Genomic DNA, 15,794 nt, shown 5'->3' on the forward strand with positions numbered 1-15,794 from the left:
GCCCCCTAGCTGGTCTCCTCCATGTGTCTGAAGCAGTCGCCCTCCCCTGCCCACCTGGAGTATGGATTGCCTTTGGCTCAGTGACTGAAGACCTCAGGGCCACTGGCCACCAAGTTGGGTGGGTCAGCAGAAGATCTGGTCAAGACAGACTGGCCAGGCCAAGCTTGGGGGAGGGCACTTTGCCAACTGTTCTGCTCTCTTTCCTGGGCCAAAGCCAAGGGGGAGCCCCCAACCACTTAGGGAAGGGTCTCCTCTTCCAACAGGATCAAAGCCCCATTTCTGTGGCCTGCCTGGAGTAGCAGGAGCCCTGCCTCATTTTGTGCAGGCAGAAGGTCTTGGTGCAGCCATTCCGTGTCCTTTACGGCTCTCCAGCCCAGGCTGACAGCACAAATCTCTCCTTAAAACCAGAGTTTGCTTTCTCCTTTGGGAGGGTTTAAGAGCCCTGGACAAAAAACAATTCTCTGGCCACTGAGCCCCTTTTATGCAACACCATTATAGTGACCCTACCAACAACTACCTCTAAAACTCGGAAGCTTCAGATATTAGAGGACTGTCTGCTGGATTTCTTACGGGCCACCCTTTCATATCCTTAGGTGACACACTTTCATACACTAATTTATTTAAAGGGTCTTGTTAAATTTTGTATGCAAATGGAATATTTTATAATAAAGGTACAATTGCCTGGGATTAAAAGTGAGTGTCATCTAGCTTAATGGAATGTAGTACGGAACCCCATCCCGATCAATGGTGCCATCCTTGAAGTCAGACGGCCCCAGGAGAGAGGATTCCGCAAACTACAGTCCTGGGAGGGAGCACAGAAAGAAGTTCCTGCTCAGAGGCCCAGGAGGAGCAAGGGGGAGACCCAGATCGACTGGGGGGGGGGGCAACTAAGAGGGGGAGTGGCAGATCGAGGCGAAGTAGCACGGAGGAGTCTCCGGCAGTGTCTGGACTTGGGCTGGTTGGTTGGGAGGGAGGGAGGGAGGACTGGGCAATGCCGCCTAAGAAACCACCCACCGGTGTCATTGCCTCTCCTGGGTCAAACTCCCTTGTCCTCCAGTGGCCTCTGGAGTGAGACCTCAGTGGGTGCAGTTGGCTGATCTTCATTTGAGGCTCTGGGATGGCAGCTGAAGGGCTTCCTGGCCAAACCCAGCCTGCTCCACCTTGCTGAGAAGGAGAACTTGTTGCAGACCAAGGGCCAAAAGTGGCTGCTGGAGCCTCTTTTGCACACCAGGCAAAAGGAAAAGAAAAACACAATTTCACCTCCATGATGAAATTATATCACGCATTTTGGCACAGACAGGCTCCTGTTCTAGATTCTCCTTTTCTTGGTCAGGTGATGGGAGGTGATTACCAGCAGTCCCGGCTGGGCTGTTGCATTCCAGAGACGGTCATAGGAGTGGTTTGGTTCAGGTCTAGCAAGTCCTGGGCGGCCAAGCTGGGGCCCAAGCAGCAAACCCAGGCTGAGGCAAAGGACGCAACCCGGGCCAAGAGTCTCCTTCAAGAGCTGCCGAATCTCCATTCCTTGCTTCGGATTCGACCTTTCATCCGCACACACAGAGTCGGGATGCGGTTATTGTCCCAGCAATCGCTCTTGGGAAGTTGCCGGACATCAGGGGAGTTTCCGCCGCCCCTGCCCGCCTCTTTTCTCCAGTTCAGCTTCGCCCCCGGAGGAGATTGAAAAGCGGCCGAAGCGCCTTGACCGCTGCCGGACGTCTGGCCTCCCCACGGGGGTCCCTGCTCTCTTTCGCCTTCTTGGCCGGATCCACTCGAGATCTGCCGGTTCCTCCCGAACCTTCACGGGGGGAGGGGCGCGGGGGCGGCCGGCCCTACTTCCTAAGAGCCGCGGCGGGAGAAGCGGGGCGCCCCTGTTGCCAGCGCTGGCAGAGCTCCTCGGAGCAGGGCCCGCCTCTTCCGGCTTCACCGGCCGGCCGGCCGGGCAGGTGCGGCAGGTCCCGGAAAATGGGGCTGGAGCGGAAGCAGCCCGGCGGAGCGGCCGCACTGTCTCTGCTCCTCTTGGGTGAGCAGGGCTGCCGCACGGCGTGGATGCGAGACGGGGAGGACGGCGAGCTGGGGAGGGGGTCGCGGCGGAGGCCTCGGCCAGGGGCCCGCCCGGCTGCCACCCAGGACCGGAGGGCGGCGGGCCCGGGAAGGCGGCTTCGGGCGGGGGTTCGGCTTTCGCGCGCTCCGAAGCCCCGCCGCGGAGGTCTGCTTTCCCTCCCGATGGGCTCCGGTGTCAGACAGGCGGCGGAAGAGGGCCCGGGGGGCTGCGGCCGGGAGGCTGACCGGCGCTGCGGCTGTGCTTGCTTGCAGCGGTTGCCAGAGTCCACCTGCTGGAGATCCAGGCCGCTGCCCAAGTTCGCGCGTTTGTGGGCGAGCCGGTGACCCTCAAGTGCCGGTTCAAATCCTCCGCTCCGGTCACAGAGAAGCTCACCATCGACTGGACCTACCGGCCTCTTGCCGGGGGAAACTTGGAACCGGTGAGCTGCGGGAGGGCCCTGGTTCTGCTGCTTTGGGGGCCCTGAAGTGGCACAGTCCACGGGAGGAAGTCGGGCAGCCGGGTGACCCCTTCTCCCTGGGGGAGTTGGTTGCTGTGGGCTCTTCTGCTCTGGCTTACCCTCCCCTCCCCCAGGTCTTCCACTACCAGTCCGGTGCCTACCCAGCCAAGAGAGGGAGCTTCCAGGAGAGAGTTTCTTGGGCTGGCGATGTGTCCAAGCAGGATGCTTCCATTATGATCTGGAACCCAACCCTGGAGGATAACGGGACATTCACCTGTACTGTGAAGAATCCCCCTGATGTGCAGCACAACATCCCTCAAACCCTGCTGACCGTCAGTCGGAGAGGTAAAACAGAGGCCCCGGGGCCCTGGGCAGGAGGGGGAGGGTGTGGCAGGCCCCGCATTGCCACTGCCAGCTGCTTCCTGAAAGTCTGCTCCTCTTGGCTCAGGCTGGTCATCCTTCTGCCTGCCCTGCAGAGGGTCTTCCAGTTTGGGGTGCTGCGCTAGTCTCTAACGTTGGCCTTTGTGCTGCAGGTGGGCCTGGGAGGCTCTTATAGACTCACCTAGGGCTTCCTCTAGCAGCCGGCAGGAGGGAGCTTTGCTCCGCCTGCCCCATCCTGCTCTGTTTCCAAAGGTCCCTCCTTCCAGCTGACCTCATCTGGACTGCTTTCCATCCTGGTCTTTCTTCCCTCTGGCATTGTGGTGGTTCTGCTGCTGGTTCGGATGAATCAGAAATCTGGGTTGATGAAACCAAGTAGGCAGCTTGGTTGCAAGAAGTCCTCCATCGAAGCCTCCATCGAAGAGTAAGAGCGGTGAGGGGAGGGGTTGAGTCTTGGCAGAGGGACTGATTGCCTCTTAAGGGAGGTAAAGGTGGCCCTCCCTCTGCTACACCCCAGGGCAAGTGGGAGCTGAGAAGGAGAGCAGAGGGGCCAACAATTGGGCTGGTGGTGGAGCTAGTTGCTTCTCTCTTCTTTTTCTACAGACCTGAGCAAAGGGGCTGCAGGGAGCGGCTGGTTAGCTGTTGTTTGCAGTGCCTGGTAAGCCAAAAGGTCATTAGGAGAGAAATCTTTTGCATTTCCCCACATGTTATGGAAGCACCAATTCCTGCATCCTCTCACTGGGAAGTCAGCAGGGGTACAGCCTCATCCCTGCTCGCATCTCTCTCATTCTTCCCCACTGAGAACCAGCAGACACTGGCAGAGTGCTTAGACTGCCCTCAGGCTGCCTGGAGGGTCGCTGAGCTCAGAAAGGTGACCCAAAGAGACTAAGTAGAAGGTTGTAGGAGATGCCAACAAGGCTCTGTAATTGGGAGCGAGGGGAGACCTGCTGGAGATATGAAACTTATTGGCAGAGAAGAAAATGTGGACAGAGAAAAGTCCTTCCTCTCCCAGCAAATGTTGTAACTTAGAATCATACATAATCTTCGTTTACCAGCTGTTCCTTCAGCAACTGTTCGAAGTCCTGACGGTGCTGAAAAAAATAACTGTACATTCCATTTATGACCTTCACAGAATCCCTGTCATGTAACTTCCATTATGTTCAATACACAACATGTGTGTGTGAACTGTGGTCCCCCCCCCTTCTTGTGGTTTGGAAAGGAGTTACAAGACAGTAAGCCATTTGCTCTTCTACACATTGAAAGCAATGGAATCCCATTGGCAAAGGGAAAGGGGTCAGGGATGAAGAGATTCCTCCTTTTCCTCCTCTTCCCTCCACAGAGCAGAGAAGAAGAGATTTGAAAAGAGTGCTAGAAACTGTGTGCCACACCTCTGGCTCCCAGCCCCAGGTTGCCGGGACCTTTACATTAGTTTCCATTGGTACAAGAGCATTCCAAAAGGGGCAGACAAAGCAGAAAATGTGACAGAAAGCAGAATCCAATCCATTTAGCCGTGTCTTTGCTTAGTTGTAGAGTTGCCAGTTCCATTTGAGGGGGTTAAGTGAAGATTATCTACTAGCATAGAAGATCGGTTTATTATTTATTAATCAATCAAGTGTATATAGCTGCCTTTCTCACACAAATTAATTTTAGTTCATGCACAATAAAACCAACAGTTGAAATATTCCATAAAGGCCACTTAAATATAAGAGCAAGGTCATGAGGGAATGCACCCGAATGTTGCTCATGAGGCAGCCAATAGGCGGGATCCCCTGTAGGAGAATCCCCCACCGCAACTGGGCAGAGGGATGATGCTCTCTAGGGCGGGGCCCCCAGCAGGGAAGGCTCTGCTCCTGAGCAGATGGGATGAAAAGATGTACAGGCAGTCCTCGACTTATGACTACAGTGGAGCCCAAAATTTCTGTTGCTAAGCAAGACATGTGCAAAGTGAATTTTGCCTCATTTTATGACCTTTCTTGCCATAGTTGTTAAATTAATCACTGCAGTTGTTAAGTTAGTGACACGCTTATGAAGTGAACCTGGCTTTCCCATTGACTTGGCTGGTCAGAGAGTTTCAAAAGATGAGCAATGACCCCAGGTAATTACGACTGTCATAAATATGAAACAGTTGCCAAGCATTCAAAGTTTGGCCAAGTGACCATGGGGGTGCTACAACAGTCATAAGTGTGAACAATGGTCACAAGTCACTTTTTTCACTAAATTGGACTGTCGTAAGTAGAAGACTACCTGGAATCAGGGCGAGGCACCTCTCAGATTCAGAACCATACAAGAGGACTTCCTTCCACCAAGCTTCATTCTGAGGTTTGCCAGCATCAGGAATAGTCACGGCCACCACTTTCAGGGGTGTAAAACAGGGCCAAACTCTGAAGAGGTCTTCCTTCGAATGGCATTTCTTACCCATCTAATCTTGGGCATCGTGCCAATGGCTGGCAAGAGGGGTGAGTCCGCCTGCTGTGGCTTGGCTTGGCCGGGCCTGTGTGAATTGAATGCTGGCTGGGGAGACCCACAGGCTGCTCGCATTATTTGGGGCAGGGAGATGTTTTCTGCTGGGGGGAGAGGACTTGAAGGGATCTTCATCCCCGAGCCAGCAACACTTGTGACCCAAAGGGCTGGGCTGAGCGAAGGGCATGTGGGTCTCCTCAGCTCCCTCCCTCCCTGACAGCTGTCCCTTCCCTCCTGTCCAGGACACCGAGGAGGAGGAGGAGGAGGAGGAGGAGCCATACTGATGCTGACGGAGGGAGGGAGAAAGAGTCGCTTTTGCAGCGCTACTAAGATCCGGCTCTGGAAGTGTCCAATGAATGGAACTTTTCCTGGAGTAAAATGATCGGATTTCATTCCATTATAGAAATTATCCTGATTTGATATTTTCTCTTTTCTAGCCTTTCTCTTGCCCTGTGAATAGGCCTGGAAGAGCGGGTAGTGGAGGGTCTATCTGGCAGCTAGGCTCCTTCTCTTTCTTCATGAGCTTCTGCTCATGAAATGTGAGGACAGTCCCAAGCCCTTCCCTGGGCTCTTTCTGTCCTGAGAAACCACCCATGTCATTTGAGCTCACTGCTGGAAGAGGAGATGGTGAGGGTGAAGACCGGGGGTGGGTTTCCACCGGTTCTGTCCACCTTCGTAGAATCGGTAGCTCTGACGAGCAGCAGACATAGAACCGGTTCTATGTCTGCTGATTTTTTTGCCCACCCACCCACCTGGGCCCTTACCTGATCTTTATTTCCTGATTTTTCAACTTCAGCTGCTGAATGAGGCACAGCTGCAGTTAAAAAAACAAGAAAAGAGGGCTGTTTCAAAGGCTGCTTCTCTGCACACAGCGTGCTGATGACAATTTACAGGGGACGATTTACAGGCACACTGCTCGCATCACCAAACCTCGTAAATCCCAACCAGTAGTTAACCCTGTCTTTTCCCACCCCTGGTGAAGACTAACTTAAAGGCACAGGATTGGGCTCTTCATGGACTCCCCTGTAAATGTCGGCCACCGGTGTGACCATTGCTGGATGCAAGCACACGTCTACAGCAGCTGCCTCCATATCTTTCTGGATCTGGGCCTCCTGTGGAAAGAGGGCTGGGCCTCTTAAGCCTCCAGCTGGTCTTGTGGAGCATTGTGGCCTCCACGTGGAAAGGCATATGAACCGGCTGAAGCTAAATGTCCAGACTGTCGCCAACCCTCAGAGTTGGGACCGCTGGCCTTAGGGCCTTCACCTGCAGATCCACCCTTCCTTTCATTTCTTCCTTGGCCAGCTCCTCTCTGCAGAGAGCCTCTCCTTCTGCAACCAATAAAATGCCTTCTGCCAACTCCATCTATTCTTTGTCTTGTTGCTTTGACCAGAACTGGTCTATCATTCATTGGGGGGAGCAGGGGAGGATTGGGAAAAGCACACATCTAGTTGTGTGCTTTATCTTCCCTGTGTTTGATTTGGACAGTGCCTGCTGAAGACGGAATAACTTTCCAGCCCAGAAGGGTGAAAGGCCAGGATCCTGCTGCCAGCCAAATGGCACAAATCCTTGCAGATAATGGAAAGGAATGCCCTTCCCCAGTTTACCACCCAGAGCCTGGCTGCTCTTTCTCTCCTTTAAGGGAGGGGCCAGCTGGGGCATCCCTCTGGCTCAGTGAGCAGGGCCAATCACACCTGGCCCCTTCGGAACCACTTCAGAACACACACACACACCCCATGCTTCCAAGAGCTGCTGTGCCTGATGATGACATCATCGTGTGCATGGAATGAGCAAGGGGAATCAAGCAGGTAGAACCAGGTTGCTCTGATTGGGGGGGGGGGAGGCCGCAACTTAGTTCTTGAAATATCAGGAGTGAGAATACGCTGTCCTGCTAGTGGGGCTCCCTAGAGAGCAGTGGATGGTTTGGTGAAGGTCCCCTGTCTTAACATGGAGGCTCAGAAGGTTATGGGGTCCAGACTCTCTCTGTTGGGTTCTGGCATTGTGGACATTCTGTGCTTCTGTGCCACCTTAATGAGGGTTTAAGTTCCGCGCAAGCTTAGAGTGGCTATGGGGCTGAAGTTCTGGAGTTTACTCTGAGCCATTGGCATAGTCTTTACATTCAGTGACAATAACTGTGTGCTAAATGTGTTGCAGTAGTAATGTGAGTGGCCACGGTTATCTTCTTGGTTCTTATTTTGGTGAAAAATGATTGTTCACTTGGCCTTCAAGAGAATCAACAGTTCTATTCCTGGTGTTTGTGGACACTTGGAGTTGTCCCAACAATCTGGTGGGCAGCTTCTGCAGATGCCAGTTTGACCTTCAGTTCCAAAGGCAGCGAAAGCCCTGGCAGTTTGTTCTGACCAGCCCTCCCTGCATGTGGATTTCAGGCAATGAAACGTTAGAGAGGTGCCTGGAAGGAAACTGGTGGAAACCAAGGACATGACTGTTGGCTCTAAGCCATGGCAGCAGGGCCCTGACGGAGCATGTCTTTGGCCTTGTTTAAGGACAGCCACTTGGAATCAGATACTAGCACTCTGGATTCCAAGGAGATGATGTGATGGTGCCTTGGAAACTGAACCTGTAAACTGAGAGAGAGAGAGAGAGAGAGGGAGGGAGAGGATGATGATGGTCTCCAACATGGTTCCTTGGTTCTCCCATCTTGTGCAACTGCCAGTAAAGGGAGGAGGGGTTGGATTCAGCCCTTCACAACGAGGGTGGGGATGGAGGGGCCCTTGGATTTCTGCCTCCTTAAGAAGCCACCCTTGACCCAGCCATAGGAAACAATTTTTGGCCAGTCTCTGACTTTCTAGGGAAAACGGTTGATAAGCTGATCAGGCAGCGGTTCCAGGAAGTCCTGGGTGAAAAGGATGGTCTGTGTCCTTTCCAGCATCGGTTCGCCTTTATTTCTTGTCCTCTTGCATACGGAGTGGTGGCGGAGGGCTAGAGCCTGTCCAGCTTGGGGAGTCTCTCTTGAAGTTCAATGGCCCACCGACCACACCTGCCCTTGACAAAGGCCTGTAGAGCAGCTCCCGGAAGATCTAGGGCATCGGTGCTGCTGTTGGCTCTCTACCTCTGGGATTTGAAGAAAAGGAAGGCCGGGCTCGGACTGGCCCTGCTGCTTCTCCCTCGGGCTCGCTCCGGGCATCCCAAGAGGAACTAGGGGAGCTTTGGAAACCCAGCAAGAAGCCTGGCCCGTCCTTGCACGGACCTGCAAGCAGAGCAGGAAGTTCGGCCGGCTCCAGCCAGGGAGGCTCCCGTCTCGGGCCTCCTCTTCCCTCTGCCGGGTGAGAAATGGGGGCGGCGGGAGCGTCTCCCTCCGCCCCATGCCGTCTATGCAGACTCCTGCACGAGCCTAGGGCGGAAAGGCAAACGCCGAGCGGCGACTGCAGGACAACGGACAGCGGCGCGGCTGAACCTGAGCCGCCGCAGAGCCCCACTGACCGCTCCCGTGCCTTAAAAGAAGCGAACCCGGGGCGGACGGGAGTCCCCCACCCCGGCCCTCTCGAGAGCGCGGCTCAGTCCGTCGCGGTGCAGGGGTGGGAGCGCGTGGGGGCAGCTCCCCGCCGGAGCTTGGGCAGACAGCCCGCTGCAATCTCTTGTTTCGCGTCTCCACCCGCACAAGTTTGCTAACAGGAGCATCTGCTCTCGCGGCTGATTTTCACTGGAATCGCGGCGCAAATTGCGCGGCCTCTCTAGCAAAGGAACTCCCACGAACGGAGTTTTTGCGGCTGCCTCTTTTCTCGGTGTGCGTGAGAAGTTACACCCACAACTCTTTCCATGGCAACCGTAGGAGCCGCTACTTGGGCGGCGGGGGCGGGGCGGGCGGGGGGATCCTGTATAATCCTTGGATTATATGCAATGGTTCTAGACGAGGGGAGGGAGAGAATCGCGTCGAGGGCCACCCTCCCGCTTGTTCTTAGCCACAGCCCTTTCCCGCCCTCCCGAATCCTTTTTGCAATCCACCAACCAAAGAATTTTTCTGTCCCCCGGTTTTTGGTAGTGGCGGTGGCGGCCACAGTGGCCGCCGCCCCTCCAGCCGGCCATCTTGGAGCCGAACCCCGCCGCTGCCCAAGGACGATGAGTCTCCGGACGGACACTTGACCTTCGCCCGGCCCAGCTGCTGAGCCCCGCGCGCCGCCGCTCCGAGGATGAGCCCCGCAAGCTCGGCGCTGCAGCTGCTGCTGCTCTTCCCACTGGGTAAGGGCCGCGGGGATGGGGGCGGGGGCCGGGCCGATGACACCAGATGGCGAGTCCCCGTCCCCACCTGCGTCCCCGAGGGCTGCCCAGCACGGTGGTTGGAGGGGGAACCATTGGAGAAGGGGGGCGGCGGGGCCGGTGACTCTCCCGCAGGCTGCCTGGGAATTTTTCTTCCTATTTCTTCCTCCCCTTCTAGCGGGGGAGGGTGGCTTGGGCGGTGGACGAGAGGAGAACCCCCCCTCTCCTCCCTTCTCTGCCTGAAGCAAAGGCCGGACTGGATGTGAACTCAGGGGGGAATGCTGCCTCCCCCCTGCCCCGGATGAATTCAGCACCCGGTCCTGCTGCTGCTCCTGCAGCGAGGGATTTCAGCAGCTGCTTCTGGCTGCCCAAGCAGATCCCTCTTAGTGCTCCCACACTAAGGCTGCGAAGGAGGTGCCAACTTCAGCTGCAATTAGGTCTGCTGAGCAGAGTTGGCCACCGCCCCCCCCCCCACAATAGCTGCATCCTGTCCCCTGCTGAGAAGGCTGGTCCGAGAGCCCCCGAGTCCAGCTTTGATGCAGTGCGCAGCCCCCTCTCTCTCCTCTCTTAATGTATCCCAGTTAGTGTCCTTGGTGAGGGTGGGCACTGGCACTGGCATAGTGCTGGTAAATTAGGCTGTGCATGGCAGAAGCAGAGCAGTTCTCTGCCGATCCAGCAGTGGGACCCCATTGAAGAAAGAGGGGGGAGGTCTGCCGGGAATCCCCACAGCTGAATGGCTAAGCCCGCCCTTGCCCTGGTCTGATCATGGATTACCCTCAGTTCTTGGGAGCTGCCCCTTTGACTTTTCCTGCCTTCCTCAAGAATAAACCTCTAAAAGCTGCCCCTCCTCTCTCTCTCTCCCTGGTGGTCCCTTTCGCTCAGGGCACGGGGGATACAGGGCATGCTCTGGACTTCCACTCACCCACAGCTGCTAATTTGGGGGTTTAAGGGCTTCTTGCAGAGGACAAAGTGCAGAACCCCTCAAAGCCAAAGGCAGGCGACCTCTTGATCCCAGTGCATGGGGGAGGAGACTCACTGGAGTGGGGAGGGGGATTCCCTTGTATTCTGCTCCTGCCCCAGCCTGCCCAGAGAGACAGGATCAGTGGGCTTCTGGCCGCATCCAGCACCACAGGTTTCCTAGTGAAATCTTCTGTGGATGCTCCTATGATTCCAGCTGCATTAGCAGCTCCTGCTGCTGCTTTGGTCATGGCCGCTTGAGGGACCTGAGGGGTTTCTGGCAACTCCCATTGCTTCCAAGGATCTCCAGAAGACATTTGAGTTCCTTTCTGGATTTGGGGGTTGGGGGGGAAGCCTGAGAGCTCATCTCCACCTGGATGAAAGCAAAGAAAGACTGCATTGCCCAGCACACCAGCCTTCCCCAGGACTCCCCTCCCCCAACCAAAAAAAGCACATTGGATGACCTTCCCATCATTCTTGCTCATATAAAACAGAGAAGGCATTTCTCTCCCCTGAAGGATGGTAATTGCCAGCATGTGGGGGGGGGGGGGACAGAACTCCAAGGTTTGCAATAATATACACCCAAGGTAGAAAACTCAGCTGGATGTGACTGTGCTGTCCAGCCAGTGTATGGGAATTGGATAGTTAGGTAGCAATTGTGAGCTGTTCCCTTAAGGGAATGCATCATGGTAAATGTAGTTAAGGTATCCTGGGAAATGTAGTCCATGTCACGTGACCACATCTGTAATCCTGATTGGTCACTAAATTGACCCTTGATGGGTTGGGGGAGGTTTCCTCACTCTTGGCTGAACTCAGGTACTCGTGGTAACTGTTCTATTTCTACCGCTACGAGATGAGAGAAAAAGGATACCAGATAACCATCTTTTTACCTACAAGACAGATATGCAAAGGATTGGTCATTAAAGAAGAACTTTGTCACAAATGTGAGTCATGAGGATACCTGATGAACCAATAAAAGTACTTTGTATGGATGTTTTGTGGAGTTTATCTATCTGCATCTGTACAGAAGACAAATCTACCACTGTACAGAATACAGAACAGTAAAAAGATTATCTTGAAATCCTGAAGCCCATCAGTATAAAGACAGTTAATTTGGATTTGTGATAAAGCAAAGTAATATTGAAGCCAGGAGTGAATATGCAATGTTAACCTAAGCCTGCATTTTCTCATCATCTCTCTCTCTCTCTCTCTCTCTCCTCCCTCCCTCCCTCCCTCCCTCCCTCCCCCTCTCTCTCTGAGCAATGGAACCCTTTACATGCTGTTTGGTTCGTGGGAGGGGCTGGAATTCCCCCACATGCTAGAGACAAAGAGAACTCTTTCTGAACTGCAGAGTTGCAAACCAGTAACCCACCCACCCCTCTCCTCTGCTCAATTTGTCTTCCTGCTATCTCAAAGTCTCAATTTGCATGACAAGAAGGAGAGCCAGAAACCAAACTTCATCTTAAAACCCTTTACAAACGCAGTAGGAAAGTTTGAGAAATCTTGTTTGTATTCTTAAATGGAAACGAAAGCTGATTCTGCTCTGCTCATCTGGAAGGGAGACAAAGCCATAAAAGAGACCCTCTCCAACCAATTTAAAACCTGATAAAGACACATGGTAGTTGCAGGAAGGGGCAAATTCACCCCCCTTTTCTCTTCAGCGAAAGAAGTGCTGTGTCTCAAATTACAACTCCTAACTCAGAAAGAACCAATTTGTAAAACAAAGGGAGGGGCCAAGTATCTCTCATCCATCCCTGTATTCATCCAATTACAAACCCTTTCCAAACGCAATGAGAAAGTTTCAGAAATCTTGCTGGCATTTCTAGAAAGGAAAACTAACTTTGCTCTGCTCATTCCAGCTGAAAGGCTTTGCATTTTTCCAGCTCAGAGGCAATAAGAGAAGCCTCTCCAGCTATTTTCACAACTAGTCTGGCCGTTTGATTGGGGGTCATGATTCATTATTGACAGATCATCTTCAAAGCAAAGAAGCCCATTCCCCCCCCCCCAAGACACAAGGCTAATCCAAGCAACGTTTTAAAAAGGAACAATTTTTCTTTCTGCTCAAAACCTTATAATTTTTCATGTTCCCCTATCTTTATTCAACATTTTTTAAAAAAAACATATAACACTGCAAGCAAACCTTTGGAGTGTTGTATTCGATTAATTGGTTTTTCTTCCAGCAAGGAAATGATAAATTCCTCTGGAGTTCACCCCCGACTCAAGCAAAGCAGCCCACAGCACTATCTGGTGGTCAAGGAGAAATTTCCCAGTTTTCCAGTACATGCTTGCAGAATACAGAACAGTGACAGTGCCCGTTCTGTGGTGTCCGCAGTTTCTATACTGTTGGAAGCAGCACTCCACTGCCTCCCTGGTTGGAAGGATCTGCAGTTTGTCTTAGTACAAAAAGGAGTAACAGCAGGGGTGGGGTGGGGGGGCTCTTCTCTTCTTGCTAGTGCTGAACACGCTGGGCATGGAGCTGATGGCCCCAACCACCCTCTATGCACTGAACGGCTCTTCCATCCGCCTCAGCTGCACTTTCCATTCCTGCTACCAGGTAGACAAAAAGCAATTCTCCCTGAACTGGACCTACCAAACCTGCCAGAACTGCACCGAAGAGATGGTGAGTACCTTGGCTGGGGGCGAGGGGGGGGGCCTGGGCAACCACTCTGCCCCAAACTTGAATGCTGCTTGTGCCTCTTTGGGAAAGTCCCTAGGCCTATCAACTGTGCTGGGGGGAGGGAGCCAATGGGCAAAACTCTGCTTCGCAGGAACTCTGGGCTTTGCAGCCCTTGGGTGGGAGGGGTCGTGGGGATGGGATGGGTGACCCTTGTCCAAGTTTCCTAATCTCCCTGCCTCTGCTCCCTCCCACCCTGCCCTCCAGCGCCAGGAATCCCAGACAGTAGGCTGGGCTGGAGGCTGGGCTGCTCCCAAAGACCCCACAACTCTCCTGGTCCTCCTATCTCGCCCAGTTCTTGCAGTTTAAGCTGAAAGTGGTTCCTGTGGAGCTGAACCGTTTTGAGGATCGCGTGGAGTTTACAGGGAACCCCAGCAAGAACGACATGTCCTTCACCCTCCACAACGTGCAGCTGGAGGATGCAGGGCTGTACAACTGCTACGTGATGAACCCGCCTGACCGACAAAAGGGCCACGGCCAGATCAGCCTCCAAGTTCTCACAGAAGGTCAGGCCATGGTTCCACACCCTTCCCTGCCCACTCGCTCCCCTTTCCAGAAGGCCCCAGAAGCCCCCTCGGGGACACAGGGGAGGCTCCTCCCCTCCCCAGAGGTTCCTGGGAAAGGGAGGGCTCCCTCTCCGGGGCCTTTCCTGCGAATGCTGGGAGGAGACCCCAGGGCTGCTCCTTGCCTGATGCTGGGCTTCTCTCTACAGAACCCCCAGAGCGGGACTCCACAGTGGCTGTGATTGTGGGGGCCACTGTGGGGGCTTCCTGGCTGTGGTGATCCTGGCCTTGGTCATTGTGAAGTGTGTCCGGCGCAAGAAGCAGCAGAGGCTCAACACGGATGACCAGAAGACCGAAGAAGAGGGCAAAACCGATGGGGAGGGGAACCCGGAGGAAGGCATGAAGTAGGGAGGGTCTCCTCCAGGCTGGCCTTCCTGCTCTTCCTTGTCCCTGCCCTCCCCTCCCCTGGACTTTCTCTGAAGCAAAGAGTTCCACCCAAACTGTCAGAAAGGCTGGGCTGCTTCCCTGTCCCTCTTCATCCCTGGGGCTCTTGGGCCAGAGCGCAGCAGGGGGGAGGGGGGCTGCCGGCACTGGGTTTTTATGTGTGTGTGTGTGTAGGAATTTGTGGAACTGAAGTTGAAAGCCTCCTGGGGTAAGCCTGCATTCCTGTCCCAGACAGGCAGTTCCTCCATTTGGACAGAGGGAGCCCTGTTGTGTGTCCCTGGCAAGAAGGCCAAGCCCCTCCCCCACCCCTGCTGCTGCTGCTGCTGCTGCCAAATCTTGGGGAGGTGAAAGCCTGTTTCCTTTGCTCGTGGAGCCCAGGGGTCCCTACTGGAAGAGGCCCCGAGAGGAGCCAGGTGGCTTGGGAGCCGGTGAGGGTCCCCCTGTGCATCTCACAGCCAAGCAGGATTTCCTCTCCAAAGCAGAAACTGCCATTTCTCACCCTCCACCTTGAACACCAAGCACAATTCGCCACTGCCAGGAGAAATCACTGCCGGGGTCAGCAGCCGTCTCTCTTGCAGGCCAGCACTGAGCTCCCCCCCCCCCATCTTGGAAACCCATGGCTGGACTGTTTGGAAGGAATGCTGTTGACCCTCGCCCCTCTCTCTCGTGAAAACAACGGAAGGTTTTCTGCCTGGCATAAGCAGGAGGTGTGTGCATGGGCAGATGTGTGAGGGGAGCAGGAGAAGGAAGGAAAGGAAAGGAAAGGAAAGGAAAGGAAAGGAAAGGGAAGGGAAAGGGAAGGGAAGGGAAGGGAAGGAAGGAAGGAAGGAAGGAAGGAAGGAAGGAAGGAAGGAAGGAAGGTAGGTAGGTAGGTAGGTAGGTTGTCTGTTTGGGATTTAGTGGAAGAGTTTTCCATCCAGACTCACTGCAGCCAATTGGTATTTACTTTCCCTGTTCACACATCTTGTCTGCTAGTTAGAACCCCAAAGCAAGAAGGGCCCTGGGGGCCTCCGTTCCCCCCACCATGACCCCTGCTGGGATTCTCCATTCAGCAGCCCCCCCGAACAGGCCCTTTCTTTGGGCACCCAGCTCCTTTCCTAGGATGTTGCCCTGGGGGGTGAGAGCAAGTGATTCCCCAGTTGGCTTGTGACTGTGCTGATCTGTCTTTGGCTCTGCTGCTTCTCCTTGGAATTGCACTTTGCTGTCTGCTGATTGCAACCCCCCCTCCCCCCTTCTGTCATGTTCCCAACACCTGCCCTCAGTTGAGATGGGTTATGCAACTTTTCTGTCCTTATTTTGCAAAATTTGCAATTCAGATTCATCAGGCTCTGCCTGAAAAGTTTTCATCACTCTTCTTGTAACTGCAGAATTGAGTTGGCCTCCATTTGCACCGACAGTGACTTACTGTGCTGCTGCGCTGGAAATCAATGTTTCTTGTCCTGGGTCTGCTCAGGAAGTCCAACAGTCACACGAAATAAAGCAGAGCTTGCCTCCCCACACAGGCAGACCTCTGCTTCTTTCCCTGGAGAGGGGTGGGCGCCTGGTGTAAGTCTGCTCTCTTCCCCCACCCTTCTCCCCTATTTACTCCTCCTTGGGAAAGGGAGGGACGGTTGCCTTTTCCTTTCTTGGACCGCTCTCCATTAGGATCCCTTAGCTGGATTCAAAGCCAGC

General features: G+C 54.3%; 2 protein-coding genes across 7 annotated transcripts; both read left to right on the forward strand.

Annotated features, from left to right (window-relative positions):
- Positions 1–1,375: 1,375 nt before the first annotated feature.
- Positions 1,376–6,694, forward strand: LOC113420882 (myelin protein zero-like protein 3). 6 transcript variants are annotated; one of them, XM_087970219.1, is made up of 6 exons: positions 1,376–2,017; positions 2,311–2,477; positions 2,630–2,840; positions 3,129–3,297; positions 3,477–3,543; positions 5,588–6,694. In XM_087970219.1, exons 1-6 carry the CDS (start codon positions 1,960–1,962, stop codon positions 5,615–5,617), a joined length of 702 nt encoding a protein of 233 aa, XP_087826345.1. In that variant the 5' UTR covers positions 1,376–1,959; the 3' UTR covers positions 5,618–6,694. The 6 variants fall into 6 exon arrangements, with proteins under 6 accessions (XP_087826345.1, XP_026536803.1, XP_087826346.1 ...); XM_026681018.2 differs by having other exon boundaries at positions 3,477–3,531; positions 5,576–6,694; XM_087970220.1 differs by having other exon boundaries at positions 3,477–3,531; positions 5,585–6,694.
- Positions 6,695–8,294: 1,600 nt separating this feature from the next.
- Positions 8,295–15,622, forward strand: LOC113420885 (sodium channel regulatory subunit beta-2). The gene is given in 6 exon segments (XM_087969799.1): positions 8,295–8,614; positions 9,331–9,527; positions 12,956–13,122; positions 13,472–13,682; positions 13,889–13,933; positions 13,936–15,622. Coding segments are annotated over 5 exon segments (624 nt in total). The 5' UTR covers positions 8,295–8,614; positions 9,331–9,478; the 3' UTR covers positions 14,088–15,622.
- Positions 15,623–15,794: the final 172 nt, after the last annotated feature.

This window comes from Notechis scutatus, chromosome 7 (assembly GCF_049901735.1).
Source record: "Notechis scutatus isolate UNSWTSFEM ecotype Mainland chromosome 7, rNotScu1.2, whole genome shotgun sequence".
Taxonomy (NCBI): domain Eukaryota; kingdom Metazoa; phylum Chordata; class Lepidosauria; order Squamata; family Elapidae; genus Notechis; species Notechis scutatus.

Bases quoted from the DNA above. Each gene is read 5' to 3' on its own strand.
- LOC113420882 (XM_087970219.1), top strand. From the start codon at position 1,960: ATGGGGCTGGAGCGGAAGCAGCCCGGCGGAGCGGCCGCACTGTCTCTG. The intron at 3,298-3,476 runs GTAAGAGCGGTG...CTTTTTCTACAG, and splicing joins ATCGAAGCCTCCATCGAAGA to ACCTGAGCAAAGGGGCTGCA. The intron at 3,544-5,587 runs GTCATTAGGAGA...GACACCGAGGAG, and splicing joins AGTGCCTGGTAAGCCAAAAG to GAGGAGGAGGAGGAGGAGGA.